Source organism: Salmo salar, chromosome ssa15 (assembly GCF_905237065.1).
Source record: "Salmo salar chromosome ssa15, Ssal_v3.1, whole genome shotgun sequence".
Taxonomy (NCBI): domain Eukaryota; kingdom Metazoa; phylum Chordata; class Actinopteri; order Salmoniformes; family Salmonidae; genus Salmo; species Salmo salar.
In genome coordinates, this window is record NC_059456.1 from 94375788 (window position 1) to 94395004 (window position 19217).

The 19217-nt window shown below is 43.0% G+C and overlaps 2 protein-coding genes across 2 annotated transcripts in view; both read left to right on the forward strand.

The window, feature by feature from the left end:
* Nucleotides 1–638: 638 nt before the first annotated feature.
* On the forward strand, nt 639–8228 carry LOC106572671 (indian hedgehog protein). The gene is made up of 3 exons (XM_014147052.2): nt 639–1863; nt 5201–5462; nt 5649–8228. Exons 1-3 carry the CDS (start codon nt 1441–1443, stop codon nt 6491–6493), a joined length of 1530 nt encoding a protein of 509 aa, XP_014002527.1. The 5' UTR covers nt 639–1440; the 3' UTR covers nt 6494–8228.
* Nucleotides 8229–12692: 4464 nt separating this feature from the next.
* LOC106572669 (histone-lysine N-methyltransferase 2D) overlaps nt 12693–19217 on the forward strand; it is a 64254-nt gene continuing 57729 nt past the window's right edge. The window contains exons 1-10 of the mRNA XM_045696334.1: nt 12693–13368; nt 13467–13543; nt 13728–13839; nt 14287–14498; nt 16607–16722; nt 16943–17105; nt 17257–17428; nt 17746–17860; nt 18157–18335; nt 18532–19148. Of these exons, the coding sequence (XP_045552290.1) occupies nt 13364–13368; nt 13467–13543; nt 13728–13839; nt 14287–14498; nt 16607–16722; nt 16943–17105; nt 17257–17428; nt 17746–17860; nt 18157–18335; nt 18532–19148 (1768 nt within the window). The 5' untranslated portion in view covers nt 12693–13363. The remainder of the gene's footprint in view (nt 13369–13466; nt 13544–13727; nt 13840–14286; nt 14499–16606; nt 16723–16942; nt 17106–17256; nt 17429–17745; nt 17861–18156; nt 18336–18531; nt 19149–19217) is intronic.

The following is a 19217-nucleotide window of genomic DNA, read 5'->3' on the forward strand; positions in this document are numbered from 1 at the left end:
GGGAGAGTAGCAACAGTGCTGAACTTTCTCCATTTATAGACAATTTGTCTTACCGTGGACTGATGAACATCAAGGCTTTTAGAGATACTTTTGTAACCCTTTCCAGCTTTATGCAAGTCAACAATTCTTAATCTTAGGTCTTCTGCGATCTCTTTTGTTCAAGGCATGGTTCACATCAGGCAATGCTTCTTGTGAATAGCAAACTCACATTTTGTGAGTGTTTTTATAGGGCAGGGCAGCTCTAACCATCTTCAATCTCGTCTCATTGATTGGACTCCAGGTTAGCTGACTCCTGACTCCAATTAGCTTTCGGAGAAGTCATTAGCCTAGGGGTTCACATACTTTTTCCTACCTACACTGTGAATGTTTAAATTATGCATTCAATATAGACAAGAAAAATACAATAGCTTGTGTGTTATTAGTTTAAGTACAATGTGTTTGTCTATTGTTGTGACTTAGATGAAGATCAGATCACATTTTATGACCAATTTATGCAGAAATCCTGGTAATTACAAAGGGTTCACATACTTTTTCTGTCCGCTGTAAATCGTTCGTATCCCATGATTCTGTGTTCAATGAGTTGTCGAACAAGTAGGTTAATAGTCCCCCTGGTCGACCTCTCCAAATGTATGTGTGTAATAAGATTTACCAACATCACCATAATGCGTAATCCGGTTATCTTCACCTCTGCCTCTTGGGAGGGAAAAAGACCGGTCACGTCCTACTGTATAACAACATAAAGTGCGGCAATAACGTAAGTGGAGGCGTGCGCTGTCGCGGTGGGAGCGTGTAAAGGAAGGGAGGGCAATCTTGTCCAGACTCTAATAAGAACCCAATGGCTAGCGCACGGCGGGCAGGAGCGATTCAACACGACACGAGACACAAGTGGACCGACAAAACATCTCGAGGCGCATTGCTGGAGGCAGGAATGGGATGAGATTCTGAGAATGCGATCAGGAGAATTCGCAGAGGAGATATTTCACAGAGACGCAACAGTGAGGTAGGTGCGCGTCAGGTTTGCTATTGCTGAACTGCCCGGTGACTGGAGAGAGAGGCGGTAGGTAGGTAGGTAGGCAGGTAGGCAGGCAGGCGACTGGAAGCTCGAGAAACACCTGCATGGCAACAGGTACCTGTACCTCCAAAGACTGATAAGGATGAGAACTATTTATTTTTCATTTATTGTGAACAGCATAAAGGATGATAAATCTTAAACATTCTGAAAAGGAAAATAGTTTTAAGTGTCATAAATTATTAAGGGAGTAATCGACAAAACATGAAACTACATAAGCAAGAGGATATAACAATACAGTAGAGATTAAAGTTCATTTTAAAGGGTCAACATGGATTTTTACAGAACGGCGTCCCTGTACTTCCAATGGGGATTTTGATCCATAATGGCCAACCTTGCTCTATAGAAACATTATAACACCTTTACAACTCATGCTCTGGAATGGACCACCACCAAGATTTGACCCCCATCATTCAAATGCATTTAAGTGCCTGAGACGGGGCTTGCTTAGTGGGCACGGTGGATCATTGAAGGTGTCCCCAATGAAGGTGTCCTCCTGGTGGGAAAGCCTGGCACGGCTTGGCCTGCTCGCTATCTTCACGTGGAGCTCCCTGGTCCAGGGGTGCGGGCCAGGACCTGGGTATGGCAACCGCCCTAGGCCCAGGAAACTCACCCCCATGCCTTACAAGACCTCCTTCCCCAAACTTTCCGAGAACAACCTAGGTGCCAGCGGGAGGGTGGAGGGCAAGATCACACGTAACTCAGAACGCTTTAATGAACTGGTGTGTAACTACAACACCGATATCATCTTCAAAGATGAGGAAAAAACCCTTGCTGACCGCTTCATGACCAAGGTAAGACTGGTTGACAGACTGGGTCAGACAGTGTTTGTAATGGCTAATCAAGTACAATTATCTGCAGGTTTCAGTTTGTTTTTGTAGGACATTTACTGTGTGACAACGTCAAGATCCCATCGACCCACTTGGTGCCCTTTCCATTGACCGGTTTAAGTCACTGGTCACTCATGACTGTGTGTTACACTAATATAGTTACTATTAGACAGGCCAGTAGGTCCCTAGTATAATACCATTGGAGGATAGTCTTTCAGTGCAGGGAAACGGGTTCTCTGTGCTAGCTCATAAGGGGAATCCCTCTGCTGGATGATTGATGAACTACAGAAGGTAGTGGTATACATCGATTTTTTTTAATCACTATTGTGACATTTTCAGGAATCATTTTCTCCAATTCACAACTCCAACTTGATAAACTGATGTTAATTCATTAATCACTTTCCCTGCATTTCCTTTTTTGTTACTTGATAAAAGGGAATCAAATAAATAGTGGGCTGGATAGTTACTCACAAGGTGCTAAACCATAGATACTTCAGTAATGGACAGTTTACAGTCTCTGGTTGAACTATTTTGGTGTGAACTTCTTGTTTAATCAAATAATTCTGTCCCAGGTGTCTAATTTTCCCCCCTCCTTCTTTATAAGATGGGGGGGAATCAGGATGTAATGTAATATGACTCTGGGAGAATGTGTTCCAACTTGTGGGGATCATGTCCTCTTAATCTTTAACCAAAGTCTTTGTTGCTTGGTAATAAAACGATTCCTCTGATTCTACTGCTCTGTGTGTGCATACTAGGAGGGATTCGTAGGTGAGGCCAGGCAGGTAAACTTGCATTAGAGTCAGGTTTGCCACATGACTAGGATTGCAAAGTTCCAGGGACTTTCAATAAATTCCCTGGTCATTCAGAATTCCTAGTTGGAGGATTCCAGATTTCCTGCTTATTCTCTCCTGATTCCAGGAATCCTCCAACCTGATTTAGGGAAAATCAGGGAATTGATTGAATGTTCCCAGGATTTTTAAACCCTACATATGACCATTGAAATATGATCAGGAATTGAGGAGTTACGACACAGGCACATCAGCACAAGAACACAGACCTCTCTCATATGTCATATCTGACCTCTTTAGAATATCAAGGAAGCCACAGTGTGATGTTAGCATTTTGAGTTGAGGCCGTGGAACAATGAGCGCATTGTTATTTCTCTCAAATGGCTGGTATTCTCAACTTCTGATGTCAAGGGAGAATCGATCCAAATACAAGAGGCATGTAATCTTGGACATGGGATATTTAAGACATACAGTAGGCCTACTGTAATCTTCAAACTAACTGTCAGATTCTTAAAATTCACCATCATTATCAAGACTATCCTTCACAATTGAGCATAACATTTGTTCTGTAAATGCAGGCTACCTACTCATGTGGTGATGCTTGGAGTTCAGTCTGTGTACAGTATGTGATGGAAATCTGTGGTTGAGTGTGTGTATGCCCTTTTGATTCCCAGTCTGAGGACCAGTGTGTATATGCGTGCATGTACCAGTGTGTGTGTGTGTGTGTGTGTGTGTGTGTACAGTATGTGTGCATGTGCCCCTCTCTCTGGCCAGATGTGAAAGACGTTCTTTGTGTAGGGTTTGGACACTCCAAGGGGTCGCCTATACAAAATTCTCGCCTGCTGAAGTAATGGCACCGTCGGAAAAACCGACTATTGTAGTTCAATGACAATGAAACGCCTCTCTTCAATGGCATGGCGAGAAAAATGTAGGCAGTTTGTTTTGTATCCCTAGTTCTTTTCTCACTCTGGCTGAGTGCATGCCCATGCATTCCTCCCATCTGTATCTCTGCCCTCTCACTTAGCCTGGACCTCGCCTCTTAGCTGCTCTGCGTCTCTCTTGCCAAGTCTCTCTCTCTGAAAAATGGTTAACAAACTGTTCCAACCATAGAGATGTGTAGCGATTGCAACGTTGTATCTGTGCCATTGTGGCATCTGTGACATCACCCATTTTAACGTACTACAATTTTCTTTTTCTTTTGATGTTTAAAAAAAAGTGTCAAGCTAATATTGGTGACTTACCGCCCAGTGCAGTGCTGGAGTCGTTCAATGATCTCTATACATCTCTATGGTTCCAATTCCTTGGGAATTGGGACTTTCAGGAGGCAATGCTTAAGAGCCTCTTAAAAGTTAGCCTCAGTTTGATGGTCTGTACAGTCAACCTATTACCTGTGAGCGTTACGTTGTATTAACCAGAGTACAGAGATTTAGCCTCTGACATGACATATTGTAAACTGCTATTGTGTGATATTACATTTTACATTTTAGTCATTTAGAAGTCATTTAGCAGTCATTTAGCAGTCTTATCCATAGCGACTGACAGGAAAAATGATGGTTTTAAGTGCCTTGCTCAAGGGCACAAACAGATTTTTCACCTAGTCGGCACAGTGACCTTTCGGCAACCTTTCGGTTACTGGCCCAATGCTCTTATCTGCTAGGCTACCTGCCGCTACCTACCTACCTACCTACCTGTGACATTCAAACATAATACAGTATGTATCATTGCAGCCCAGTAGTGGGTGTATAGCTGGTGTTCACATTTCTGATCAAATGTCTCAAAGAGGTGCCACTGACTCACTGAATGGCCTTAATTATTCCCTCACCCAGCAGAAAAGGCCAAGGAATGTTCTAGAATGGCTACAGTAGCTTTGTGTTCTTATGTTCTGATTGTTTGAGAAAGGTTGGAGAGGGTGGCAATGGCCTTTAGTAGCTCTGAATACAGACAATTTAAATCTGATGATGTCAATGGAGAGACAAATTAGCCTGGTTCCAGATCAGTTTTTGTTGCAAGGTGGCAAGACAGCAAAAAATGTTGGGGGACCAGGCTAGAGACAAATAACCTAGCGAGGATAATAGGAGGAATACAGTTAGTTGCAGTAGTGTTGTGGTTTTAGGTATTGAGTTACAAGGGGTTGAATGAGACTGTGAGTGAATGAATATATGGTCATTGTGGGCGAGGTAGACAACAAGCTCATATCTACTCTCTGTCTCAAGCGGTTCCTTTCCCCTCATTAATGAATGATTACAACAGTCTCTGGTAACTCCCCTCTAAGGGGGTTCATACATGTCAATAGTTGCTATCGACTGACCCGCCTATAATGCTGAAAATACTTGCCAATTGCCTAATAATTCTCACGAGAATATGAGGGCTAATTTAATTGAGAGCAATCATTGAGAGCAAATGAATGACTCTATTGGCATACAGTAGATACATTATGACAGCATAGTTCAATTGAATGGTATCATATCATATTGTATTCACGAAATCTCTCCACCCCTCTCCCTGTCCCTCAGCGCTGTAAAGACTGCCTCAACAAACTAGCCATAGCGGTGATGAACCACTGGCCTGGGACGAAGCTGAGGGTGACAGAGGCCTGGGATGAGGATGGCCATCACCCTCCTGACTCTCTTCATTATGAGGGACGGGCTGTGGACATCACCACGTCAGACCGCATCCCAGACAAGTACGGCATGCTAGCCCAGCTGGCTGTGGAGGCTGGCTTTGACTTTGTGTACTATGAGTCCAAGTACCATGTGCACTGCTCTGTCAAAGCTGGTAAGTCAAGTGGATATTAACTGGTATATTTAATACATGACAAATACATTATTTCCAGTGATTTGCCTTTGGATGTATTTTACATTTATTCCTGTCATTATTTTCATACATTCATGCATATCTTATATCAATGTAATTAACAAAATATAGTGTTTTAGTCACCTTCTCTATTGATTCCCCCCTCAGATCACTCTGTGGCGGTGGAGAAGGGGGGCTGTTTCCCAGGCTGGGCCCGGGTGACCTTGGCCGGAGGGGGACAGAAGACACTGGCCTCCCTGGGGCCTGGAGACAGAGTGTTGGCCCTGACTGGGTCAGGACACATCGTCCTCAGCCGCGTCCTTCTATTCCTACACCAAGACCATGAGAGCAGGTCCACTTTCCTGGTCCTGGCCACAAAAGATGGCCGCCGCCTAGCCCTCTCTCCCCACCACCTGGTCTTCCTCGCACCCCATCACAAACTCCACCACAGTGAGTACAAGGCTCAGTTTGCCAGTAGAGCCAAACCGGGGGACTATGTACTCGTCCATGGAGCGGACGGCCGAGTACAACCATCCAGGATCACATCTGTATCGCAGGAGGAAGGGATGGGTGTATACGCACCCCTTACAGAACACGGCACTCTGTTTGTGGATGGGGTGCTGGCATCCAGCTATGCACTTATAGAGGACCATAGACTGGCACACTGGGCGTTTGGGCCTCTGAGACTGCTGCTGTCATTCACCCAGCTGGTTCGGGGGGAGGGCACACTGGGAGCGCAGGTCACAGAGGCAGAGAGAGAGCACACGAAGAAGCCCACTCACTGCAACACTCAACACATTTGTGTGAATCAGACACTCAGCAGCCCAGGCATGTATGTGAATACAAACACTTCAGACAGACAAAGCAGTTGGGCTGCTGTACCCATAAACAGAGACATTGAGAGGGGACACTGTGACTCTGTGCGAGAAAAGGTTTTGAGTGTGCACTGGTATGCTAGGCTGCTACACAGGCTTGGACAGTTCTTTCTAGACCCAAAGACATTTCATCATTAGGTTAAAGGCACTATAGGTTCAACTCTGGTGCCTGTATACTACTGCTAATTGCTACTTTACTGTTACATTTCCAGTGTCCTACTGATAATTGCTACTGGACTGTTACATTTCCAGTGTCCTACTGATAATTGCTACTGGACTGTTACATTTCCACAGTGTCCTACAGATAATTGCTACTGTACTGTTACATTTCCAGTGTCCTACTGATAATTGCTACTGGACTGTTACATTTCCACAGTGTCCTACAGATAATTGATACTGTACTGTTACATTTCCACAGTGTCCTACTGATAATTGCTACTGTACTGTTACATTTCCACAGTGTCCTACTGATAATTGCTACTGTTCTGTTACATTTCCACAGTGTCCTACAGATAATTGCTACTGTACTGTTACATTTCCACAGTGTCCTACAGATAATTGCTACTGTTCTGTTACATTTCCACAGTGTCCTACAGATAATTGCTACTGTACTGTTACATTTCCACAGTGTCCTACTGATAATTGCTACTGTACTGTTACATTTCCACAGAGTCCTACTGATAATTGCTACTGTACTGTTACATTTCCACTTATGTTCCTATTTTTTCTACTGCCCTGTCTTTTACTAAAATGTTAAACCTTATGCACCCCGAAAGAGTATATTTGCATCTTACTGGTAATTGCATTGTAATGTATTAATATTGTATTTCCTCTTTTACTTTCAGTAAATGTGTTGATGGTTGGTTTGGGTGCAGGTAGAATCGGACAATGTCTTCAAAGATAATGTGTTCTAGAAGGCTTTTATACAAGTTCATTCCTGAGAGAAATGGACGCCATAATAACGGAATCAGCATGTGTATTGTCAAGAATCCATTGTATATGTATCTTATTTAGATAACATCTACAGTATAAGCCAACATAAAATGTGGGTTTCCTATATGCTTTATTATTCTAAAACAATGAGGAAATATGAGTATGTGCCAGAACAAGTCAAAGCTTTATTTTTGTACCTTCTGAATCATAATATATAAATGTAGCAATTTATTGTAATTATTATAACTATGGCCTCATTTGTTATGTTGACTTTTAAAAGTGTAATTAAACAAATAATAATGCATCACTGTGTACCGTAAACCCTGCTTGTGTTCCTGTTTTACATGTAGATTCTCGGCGTTAAATCGTTTTCTCTCCTAGGGTTTGGGTTTGCAAATTACATTTACAGAACATGTTAGAAGATGTTTAATTGATGTAGTTCTGTCCTTGAACTGTTCTTGTCTATTAATGTCCTGTATTATGTCATGTTTCATGTGGACCCCAAGAAGAGTAGCAGCTGCTTTCACAACAGCTAATGGGGATCCTAATAAAATACCCAAAAGACTACATGAAAAACTTGAGAAATCTGACCATGGCCTATAGTCATATTTGGAGCCTCCGAATTACAGTGGGAGCTGTCTTCTTGGTGCATATGTACTGTAGCAAAACATGTGTACTGTAGCAGAAAGGGTTAAAACTCAGACATCCAGCAGAACTGGTGGCCCAGTAGTTAATAAGAAACCCAGACTTAATATTGTCCCTTGCTGCCCTTTCTCTCTGTTTATCTTAATTATGTTCTCCATCCCGGCTCCTGAGTAATGGAATCTCTATGCTCTGATTCTCCAAGTATTTCACAAGTGTATTTGTAACATAGCTTGTTAATGGTGACCTGTACTGTTATTGACACTTCCTTTCTGTTATTAACCTAAACGAACAATCCCTTGTTGTCTCTGTTTTGTCCCATTTATTTATCTTGAAACGTTCTCCTCTCAGCTCCTTTAACCTCAGATTTACCCAGTGTGTACATCCTGTGACGTGTAATACAAGGTTATACACCCCCTTGTGGTGTACCTGACGTCATACTTGTGGATTATATCTACTTTTGGGTCTTTGCAGCTATTGCTTATACCTGCCTGTGTAATAATGCAGTAATTACAATAGTAACTAACAACACTTTATTGATGCTATTATTAACATAGAAATGATATACAAATGTAGTAATTGAAAGCATAGTAATGAGTTATCCAGTCCAGGTAAGTGTTCCATCTTCCCATAGTACCTTCATTCTGGATACTCAATAGGTGCACTCTAATTAATATGGTCTAGAAGGAATAGCCTGATTGTTGAGAGAGTGAGACGATACTATATTTTATCAGTGCCATATTTTGGAAATCATTCAAAGATTACATTGAACCTGACCAGTGTTGGGTGCAGAAGAGGATCATCAGGCACATTGGAGAAGAGCAGAGTAATAGCAGTAGGTGGGGGACTTGAAATGCGTACACAATCAAATACATAAAAAATAAAAAGGAAACAAACTGAATGTCATTGTTCCAGTTAGCATTGTGTAGTAGACAGCTCACAGCTGTGGAGGTATTCCATCCAGGAGATTATCCTTGAGATAGAAGGGGCAGATGGGAATGCACACGCTCATCAAATCAGACCAATGGGAGAAGCCCAACAACATAATACCACCCAACTTTTACCATCTTTGACCAATCACAGCACAGTGTCAGATTGTCAAAGAATCCCGACCAGTCCCTGCCCTCAAAAATCCAATCCAATCCTGCTAAAACTGAGTGGGAGTTGGGTAATCCTGTCAGGGCAACCAGTATCTTAATCGCCTATTTCGTTATGAAAACCAAACCAGCACAACCAACCATTTATGGTTAGTTAGCTCATAGCCAGAAAAACTCTTCTTCTGATCTGAGAGAGATCTCTGAGAGCAGATCTTTGAATAGAAAGTTGAACAGTCTGTTCTGGTGTAGGCCTCATAAATCTTGATTCAATGGACAGACAGATGGACAGACATGTTTTCATCAATAAAAAATTGGGGTCAAATTCGGTATGGTGAACGGTTGTGAGACACGTACATGTTTTGGTCCTGGATGTGGCAATGTCAGGACTCAGGAGTGAATGTTGAGACATGTTTATTGTGTACAATGTTGCAAAACATTGTGCAACATTGCATTGTTGAATATACATCATTTTTGCTCAACCAATGGATACTCTTACCCACAGAAATCCAGCATACAGAAGTATGAAGTGTCACATGTGTCTCGATCAAGATATAGCATCAGGGCTTTGAATTTGATCCAAGCACTAATGCGTACATCCAGAAAAGAGGAATCAGAGATGCCTAATATCCTACCTAGAATTAGGCCTAAGTACAAACAATAACTAAATTGCCAGAAGAAGCATTCTGGATAGGGAAAAGACATTATTGGTCCAAGCATGTAAATGATAGTCAAAAGGGAGTTGCAGTGGTGTAGACCAAAGTGAGAGAGCACCTGATCCTACTAGGAACTCTACTGTACTAGGAACTAGGTGGATGTGGGCAGAATGAAGTTGATTGATTCCTCAGAAAAACATGCAAGGTCAGCGAAACATGCTGCCATGTTCTCAGATAAGGGCATGGTAGTGCATAGCCAGGAGACAGGAGTCACCATGGAGCTGCAGGCCATTAAGGGCCAGTGCTATAGAATGGGAAAGTAGCATACTAGGACTCTGGGAAGGGAGAAGGGGTCATTCAAGGCAAATTCAAGGCAAGAAGCCTACCGGTTCAACAGGAGAAGTAGGACTGAATCTGGGCATGTGTGAGAGAAAGAGGCAATTATAGTAATGAATACCATAACCTCACGAATGTCACATGATAGCCAATGTATCCTCCTAAAATCTAACATACGATAGAGGCATCCAAATCCAATCATATTCCATTATTGTTTCATGCGCTCTTCTATACACAACGTGCATGGACATTGACGAGTCACAGTTTTGCCTCGTTTATGAATTTGCATTGGGCTCAGTCTGATGATCTGACATATGGTGTAAAAAATGATTTTTAAAATGTCGTCCTACAAGTTCAAAATCAGAATATGCTATCCACTAAAATATTATAACCCTGAAAAAGTTAAGATAGCTTATTGGTTTTGAGCTGAACTAGTTAGCTAACAACTTGGAGAAGCGCGTTCAAAATGCGCCCTTGCAGACTTGAGAAATGTTGTTGTTTTATCGACTTGACGGAACATACACACCGACACACTCGTGGTGGTGATCCGGACAGGAATAGCTCGCTAAAGTTAAGACGTTAGGTGTCGAAAACATTGTTTCAGATAATGCCTGAAAGTTTAATGTTAATAAATTGAGATATTACCCAATTTTGGGTCGAATATCCGATGCCAACTTAGTGCAACTCCGAACCAGTAAAATGCAGAGAAGCCAACGTTAGTTAACTTGTGCCGTTAGTTAGCTAACGTTATCTGTCTATCTAATTTAGTTACCATCAACTACTAAACATTCCCCTATGTTTCGGAACATTGGGCTATCGATCGTGCATTTTTATGGAAGATTGGCTATAATTGTATACTCGTTGACCATTACTTTTTGTTTAACAATTTTCACGGCGTGTTAGCAACTGGCCATAAACTCTTGTCTTTCGAGCTCCGTGGCTGGCTAGCTAGCTACGCTAGTTATCCAGCCTGCCACACTCGGTGCACTTCCCCCACTCACCTCATTCTCCAGCCGGCAAGCCCGCTAAGTAAAATGAGGCAAGCATCAACCATTTAACTGTGTAGACTGCTACAAATATGGATTGTTTGGATGTATGAGGACACAACCATCTCATTGTAAGGTGAGTCGTTTGGTTGAATAACATCACTAACGAACTTATTTGACGAATCCATTTCTCTGACCTTTAAGGCTAGCTAGGTTGTAGCTAGCTAACGTTAAGTTAGTTGATCAGGATGGCTAACGACACTAAGTTAACTAGCTACTCCGACTGGCTATGGCATTAGCTAACGAATTCATATAATAATTCACTCAAATTACATTAGCTAACGTAAATGTAAGCTACATGTTTAGCTAAACTGAATACCCTTATTATTTCAACTGCGTAGCTAGCCAACTGTGTGAGTGCCATAGTTGGCAGACGACCTAACTAGCTAACTATCTTGTTTCCTAGTTAGCTAGCTAACTAGCATGTAACTTCGCTAGCGAGTTTACCTAACGGTTAATGCCAACAAGCTTTTGAGGTTTTGGAGTTGCCGTTTTGGACGCATTGATTTGAGCTAGCTAGCAATCAAGTGGAGTTCTCTGATTATCAGTGTGTTGTCAGTGGCTTTCAGTTATGTGGTCTGAGTTTCCAGTAATCATCATAGTGATCGCTGATAGATCATAGCTAGTTATTGGGTTTGGTTACATAACGGATAACTACTAGCTAGTTACATGGCTGTGTAGTAACGTTAGGTAGCAGTGGAACATTGTACTGTAATAGTCTCCCTTCCCCCAAACACATACATTATATTCAGTTATTTCAATCGCACAGTTTGAATCATATAGCTAACGTTACTAGCTATGTGCCTACTTTTCATGTTGATGTGTAAATCGCATTCTGCTCATTTTCATGGCAAGATGTGCAAATTGTGATCTGAACACAGCCAACTGCAATGGAACATATTGTTACGCAAGTAACTAACCATGGCTTGCTGTAAACACAGGTAGCCTATAACACTGGGATTTGTGAGTTTCTGCTACAAGGCCCAATTTAGTGAAACATTTGTTGAATGGGATACTCCAAAGTAACCCTCCATGTGGCTATCCATTGTGTACTACACTACACGCATACAAGTGTATATATTACATCATTAGGTGGAGGCGAGGTACATTTGATTTGTTGTTAGCTAGTGTTTCACACTTCACAATAGAGAGGGTTAGGACAGATATTGTCTTCTCAACTCTCATCCAATCCCCTGTTTTTCATTCATTTTGCGGTTAAGGCATAACTGTACACAACAAATAGTGTGGACCATTTGACATAAGACCACTTTGAAAACTGAAAACGTCAGGCAGACTTTGATTTGGAATAAACTGTTGTTGGGCTCATTCGGGCTGCAGCCATTACTGGAGGAGGTGGTATGGGCGCAATGCTTTCCTGAGTTTTTACAGAAAGTTGTGTGGCTAGAACTGGTTTAAACTCTCACTAAATCTGTCATATTGCTACATAGTTGGACATGCAGTTTTTTGTTCATCGTTAACATATCACAAATCGATTACTCATACAATTGTATATATATTTTTTTATTAATGTACCTTTAATCCTTATAATTTAGTCGGAACTATGCTGCACAGTGGTAGGGTTTTAGCACGATTTTGCAGTTGCAACAGGAAGTAATGTACAAGGAAGTTGTATTTTCTTTGTGTATCTCGGTTTAGGGTTGTTTTATTTAAAGAAAACAACATTTCAGTTCCTATATTTTGTTATTTTTCCATACATGACTTGTGTGGGTTTGGATTATGCATTTCTGGCAAAACAAAGATGGAAATGTCTTCAAACATGTATTATTTATTTAGTTAGCTAGTCACTGACACGCTATTTTCATGCAGAGTTTGCGAATCCCGAGTAACGTTAGCGAGCTACTTTGTTAGCAAGAATGCTACCAGTTAACGACGTAGCTAACGTTAGCTAGCTTGCGGTTTCAACTAAATTGAGGAGATACACAGCCATATTCATTCATCTAGATTGGATCGCGGTTAATCGATTACGTGTTTCAAAATGATGCATTTAGTATCCCATGCATATAGCTAAAGGAGTGTATTAAATACGCTTCCTGCAAGCTATATTTATTATTTATACAGTTCTTGTGAATTTGTCACGTCTGAGGTTATACGCTAACGTTAGCCAAATCAGCTAACTGACGTCGGCTATCTATTTTAATCTAGCTGTTATACTGCAGCAATGTGAAATATCGGGCTTTTGCCGGGCACAAAGGGAAATTGAGCCTCGCTGGATTTTGCGATTGGACGTCAGATAGCACAAATGTGACTACCGGTAGTTGTTGTTTTTTCCCGCGTAAGACTATGTGGTAAATAATGTGTATATTTAATGTTTTTGTTGTTAATTTTGGTAAATTATGATGTGCCTTACCTCTAATGTTATTCGGCAACTTTGTTTACGTTTCAGGCCTCTGTCAAGGAGATCAGGAGAGGGGATGGACGAGCAGAAATCAAACTGCGAAGAAAATGACTCTGAACCGACAGGTACAATAACATACCTGCCGTGGTTTCAGAAAAAAGTAGTTGTTGCTAATTATAATAATTCTTTGTTTTTCTTTTTGTTGCATGGATTTTCATACAGTAGCTTATTGGAATGTTCTTTAAAATTGAAGACAAATATAGGTTAAATTGGTAAGTCCTAAAGCATGTGGACTAATGCCTTTCCCAGCTGATGACAGCGCCCCTATGGAGCAGCCAATCCCCTCAGAGGGGGAGTCAGAGGCCCCTCTGGCTGCAGAGGACTCCTCTGAAACTGTTGCTGCTGCTTCCAGCACAGATCTGTAAGTCCCTTCTCAGATACCCTAACAAAGGCATAGCGCTAGAAAAAAATAGATTTCTTAGTCAACATTTCAAATGATATTTTTTGGCAATACCTATATGTTAACAAGTCATACCCATATAACATTCACCACAAAATATTGATTTTTCAAACAAACTCCCACTGTGCTGCCAAGAGTTGCTGAATAGCCTCAGATCATGAGGGCTGTAGTGCACTGCCCAGTATTACATGGGAGACATGCAGTCAAAGGTGTACAACAAATAGTCTTAGCTGGGCTTATATTTTCTGTGTTTGTTCATGTTGGAGTAGTATAATGTATGGAGTATAATATGGAATAGAATTGAAGTGAGTGCTTTAGTAATTTTACTTCTTGATCCACAACCTAGACCTTTTTTGGATCCATTTACCTGCATGCTGTCTGGCTAATACTGAGTCTCTGCCTGCACAGGGAGAGCAGTGTAAGGGTCTGTGCTCTATGTAACTGTGTGGAGCGCAGCCTGCACGGACAACGGGAACTCAGACATTTTGGGCCATTTTCCTCCCGGCCCACCCTGGAGCCCTCTGCTTCCTCACTGCCAGGGCCCGGGAACGATGACCTGTCTTCCATCGGATTCTCAGACTCCGACGCATCCTGTCTGGCAGCACTCTTTGATGACACAGGTGGGATGCTGCTGCTACTCTCTGTTATTATTGATGCATAGTTACTTTAATAACTCTACCTACATGTACATAAACGTCCCTTTTTCAGGACCCTGTCTTTCAAAGATACTTCGTAAAAATCCAAATAACTTCACAGATCTTCATTCTAAAGGGTTTAAACACTGTTTCCCATGCTTGTTCAATGAACCATAAACAATTAATGAACATGCACCTGTGGAACGGTCGTTAAGACACTAACAGCTTACAGACGGTAGGCAATTAAGGTCACAGTTATGAAAACTTAGGACACTAAAGAGGCCTTTCTACTGACTGAAAAGCACAAAAAGAAAGATTCCCAGGGTCCCTGCTCATCTGTGTGAACGTGCCTTAGGCATGCTACAAGGAGGCATGCAGATGTGGCCAGGGCAATAAATTGCAATGTCCGTATTGTGAGATGCCTAAGACAATGCTACAGGGAGACAGGACGGACAGCTGATCGTCCTCGCCGTGGCAGACCACGTGTAACAACACCTGCACAGGATCGGTACATCCGAACATCACACCTGCGGGACAGGTACAGGATGGCAACAGCAACTGCCCGAGTTACACCAGGAACGCACAATCCCTTCATCAGTGCTCAGACTGTCTGCAATAGGCTGAGAGAGGCTGGACTGAGGGCTTGTAGGCCTGTTGTAAGGCAGGTCCTCACCAGACGTCACCGGCAACAACGTCACCAATGGGCACAAACCCACCGTCGCTGGACCAGACAGGACTGGCAAAAAGTGCTCTTCACTGACGAGTCATGGTTTTGTCTCACCAGGGGTGATAGTCAAATTTGCGTTTATCGTCGAAGGAATGAGTGTTACACCGAGGCCTGTACTCTGGAGCGGGATCGATTTGGAGGTGGAGGGTCCGTCATGGTCTGGGGCGGTATGTCGCAGCATCATCGGACTGAGCTTGTTGTCATTGCAGGCAATCTCATTGCTGTGCGTTACAGGGAAGACCTCCTCCTCCCTCATGTGGTACCCTTCCTGCAGGCTCATCCTGACATGACCCTCCAGCATGAAAATGCCACCAGCCACACTGCTCATTCTGTGCGTGATTTACTGCAAGACAGGACTGTCAGTGTTCTGCCATGGCCAGCAAAGAGCCCGGATCTCAATCCCATTGAGCACGTCTGGGACCTGTTGGATCAGAGGGTGAGGGCTAGAGCCATTCCCCCCAGAAATGTCCGGGAACTTGCAGGTGCCTTTGTGCAAGAACTGACAAATCTGGAGCAGTCCATGAGGAGGAGATGCACTGCAGTACTTAATGCAGCTGGTGGCCACACCAGATACCGACTGTTTACTTTTGACCCCCCCCCTTGTTCAGGGACACATTATTCAATTTCTTGTTAGTCACATGTCTGTGGAACTCGTTCAGTTTGTCTGTTGTTGAATCTTGTTATGTTTATACAAATACTGTATTTACACGTGTTCAGTTTGCTGAAAATAAACGCAGTTGACAGTGAGAGGACGTTTCTTTTTATTACCTCATTTACCTCGACTTACCGGTGCTCCCGCACATTGATTCTGTACCCCCTGTATATCGCCTCGCTATTGTTATTTTACTGCTACTCTTTAATTATTTGTTACTTTCATTTCTTTTTTTAGGTATTTTTCTTAACTGCGTTGTTGGTTAAGGGCTTGTAATTAAGCATTTCACTGTAAGGTCTACTACACCTGTTGTATTCGGTGCATGTGACAAATACAATTTGATTTCAAACATCTCATCACATTTTGATTTAGTTTTTTACTCGAGTTGCCTTCTTGGTCAGGTCTCCTTTGAGAAAGAGGTATTTTGACCTCAATGGGACTAGCTGGTAAATAAAGGTTCAATTATAATACCTTATACCCACCGTTGATATTATACACAGTGTGCACCCTGCACAGTAAACCTATCCCAAAACCATATTAGAAAGGGTTTCATGGAAATTCTCTAGGCATTTGTTTTAGATCAAATCCCATTTCACCTCCCATTTTTTGTTGTTGTTTTAAAGCAAACTGATTGATCCAGAAGAGAGATAATCCTGATCAGAAGCGAGGAACCATACAGATGAGAAGTGTCTAATTGTGGGTTGTCGTGAACAGGGGGCTGCTGGGTGCATCACTGGTGTGCGGTGTGGTCAGAGGGAGTGAAGCAGGCGGAGGAGGCTGAGGAGGAGCTGGAGAATGTGGACAAGGCCGTCATCTCAGGGACACAGCGGGTAGGTTAAACAAATGACACCTCTGATAGAAATCTGTGCAAGCTCTGAAGTCACAATTTGGCGATTGTTCTTGGAGTGGTACAGTTGAAGAACAAAATATATATACACCATCTGGAAATAATAGTTAAGAATTTAAATTAATTTAAATTGTGGTGTTCTGAAATTCGTCCTACTGGCACTGTCTCTCACCCGTAACCTTGTCTTTGAACCTTCCTTTTAGCTGTGTGAATATTGCAAGCGTCTGGGTGCTACCATCCGCTGCCATGCTGAGGGCTGCTCACGGTTCTACCACTTCCCCTGCTCTGCTGCCAGCGGCTCCTTCCAGTCCATGAAGCAGCTGGCTCTCCTCTGTCCAGAGCACGTGGACAAGGCTGAGGAGATGGGTAAGGACACCTCCCAATCGAGTTGAGGTCAAAGCCCAAACTCGATTATTAGGTTATGCTTTAACAGTGACGTGTGTGTCCTCAGTGCTTTGTGTAACGATTTGGTCACTTGGTCGTTTGGTTTGCTAACTATGGTTTGTCTGCCTTCCAGCGGGTGAGGAGGCGTGGTGCGCTGTCTGTGATTCTGCGGGGGAGCTGCTGAACCTGCTGTTCTGTACAGGCTGTGGGCAGCACTACCACGCCTCCTGTCTGGAGATCAGCGCCACGCCCATACAGAGATCAGGGTGGCAGTGCCCAGAGTGTAAAGTGTGCCAGACATGCAGGTGAGTGTCTCTTTGCTGCCCAATCTCACAGGTTACACATTTTCTGGTAAAGTTTTTTTTTAAATGGCAAAAGCTCTCAATTTTTTACTTCTAAAATAAAAATGTTGTTCACTGAATTGATGTGGGATTTGGGAGACTGTGAAGCGCTGTTCCTGAACACTATCTACCATGACCATCTACTACCACATGCTCCCAATCAGTAGGGGTAGCGGTTTCCCTGATCATGTGACATTACCAGGGGGGAAAAAGTCTTGGCAGTTGTCAAAGTCTATTGGGTCTTAGAAACGAGGTAAAATCTATGTTCTCTCATTTTCCAGGCAACCAGGGGAAGACTCCATGATGTTAGTATGTGATGCCTGTGATAAGGGCTACCACACCTTCTGTCTCCAGCCAGCCATGACCTCTCTTCCCTCCGACACATGGAAGTGCAGAGTAAGAGCATGTCTCACCTGCACTGACGATAGTCTCCTCTGTTAGGAAAGAAGGATAATGGTGCACTATAATTGAAGTCCTTGGCCATATGTTCACCATGTCTTACTGTAAATGGTTCATGTTATACCTTTGTTTTTTTAGAGGGTTTCAATGGAAACATTTTAATGACAATTACTTAAAATAAGGGTATGCAGAAATATAACCTTTTTCCAATTCGTGATAAATTCTGAAAATGTAGCAGTCTGTGTTTCCTGTGTGAATAACTCATTTAATTTCCCCCATGTATCCCTCATCAGAGGTGTCGGGTGTGTGTGGACTGTGGTGCTCATGGTCTGACGCTGCCCGGTTCAACCCAGTGGTTTGACAACTATGCCGTGTGTGAGGGCTGCCAACATACCCGCAGCTCTATGTGTGGTGTCTGCAGCAAAGCCTCGGAACCACCCGTCATGCTGCCGCGCTGCATCAGCTGCCTCAGGTATGTCTACTGCCTCAGAATGATTCAATTGGCAAGTTAATAAACCTTTTTCATCAAGTTGTCACACTTTTACAGTGACCCGGCCTAGACACCAGCCTATAGAGCAACAGCAGACATTGATAACTACCACTATTTATGTAGCATTTGGCCCACTCTCATGCATCCATTCTTGACCAATCCTGTGTCATCTCCCTAGGTGGGTTCACAGTGAATGCTCCTCTATGTCAGAGCCACCTGAGGAAAAGTGTATCTGTTCGCTCTGCCGAGACAGCGAGCCTCTGGCAGAACCTGTCCCACAGACAGACATGGTGGAAATGCAGATTACAGAGAAAGATGGGTCTGAGGTGACGATAGAAGGACAGACGGACATGGGGGAAATGCAGACTACAGAGAAAGATGGGTCTGAGGTGACGATAGAAGGACAGACGGACATGGTGGAAATGCAGACTACAGAGAAAGATGGGTCTGAGGTGACGATAGAAGGACAGACGGACATGGTGGAAATGCAGACTACAGAGAAAGATGGGTCTGAGGTGACGATAGAAGGACAGACGGACATGGTGGAAATGCAGACTACAGAGAAAGATGGGTCTGAGGTGACGATAGAAGGACAGACGGACATGGTGGAAATGCAGACTACAGAGAAAGATGGGTCTGAGGTGACGATAGAAGGACAGACGGAGACATTGGCCGAGATGACAATCCAGACAGAAGCAGTGGGTGAAGTTACGATAGAAGGACAGACGGACGTGTCCAAGATGACCGTGGTACAGACGAAGACCAAGTCGGACGAGGAGGTGCCCATGGAGCTGGGTAGGTTGACTGGACTGCTTTGTGTTGTCCTTGATAAAAGGGTCTACAGATATTGATAGAAGGGTAGAG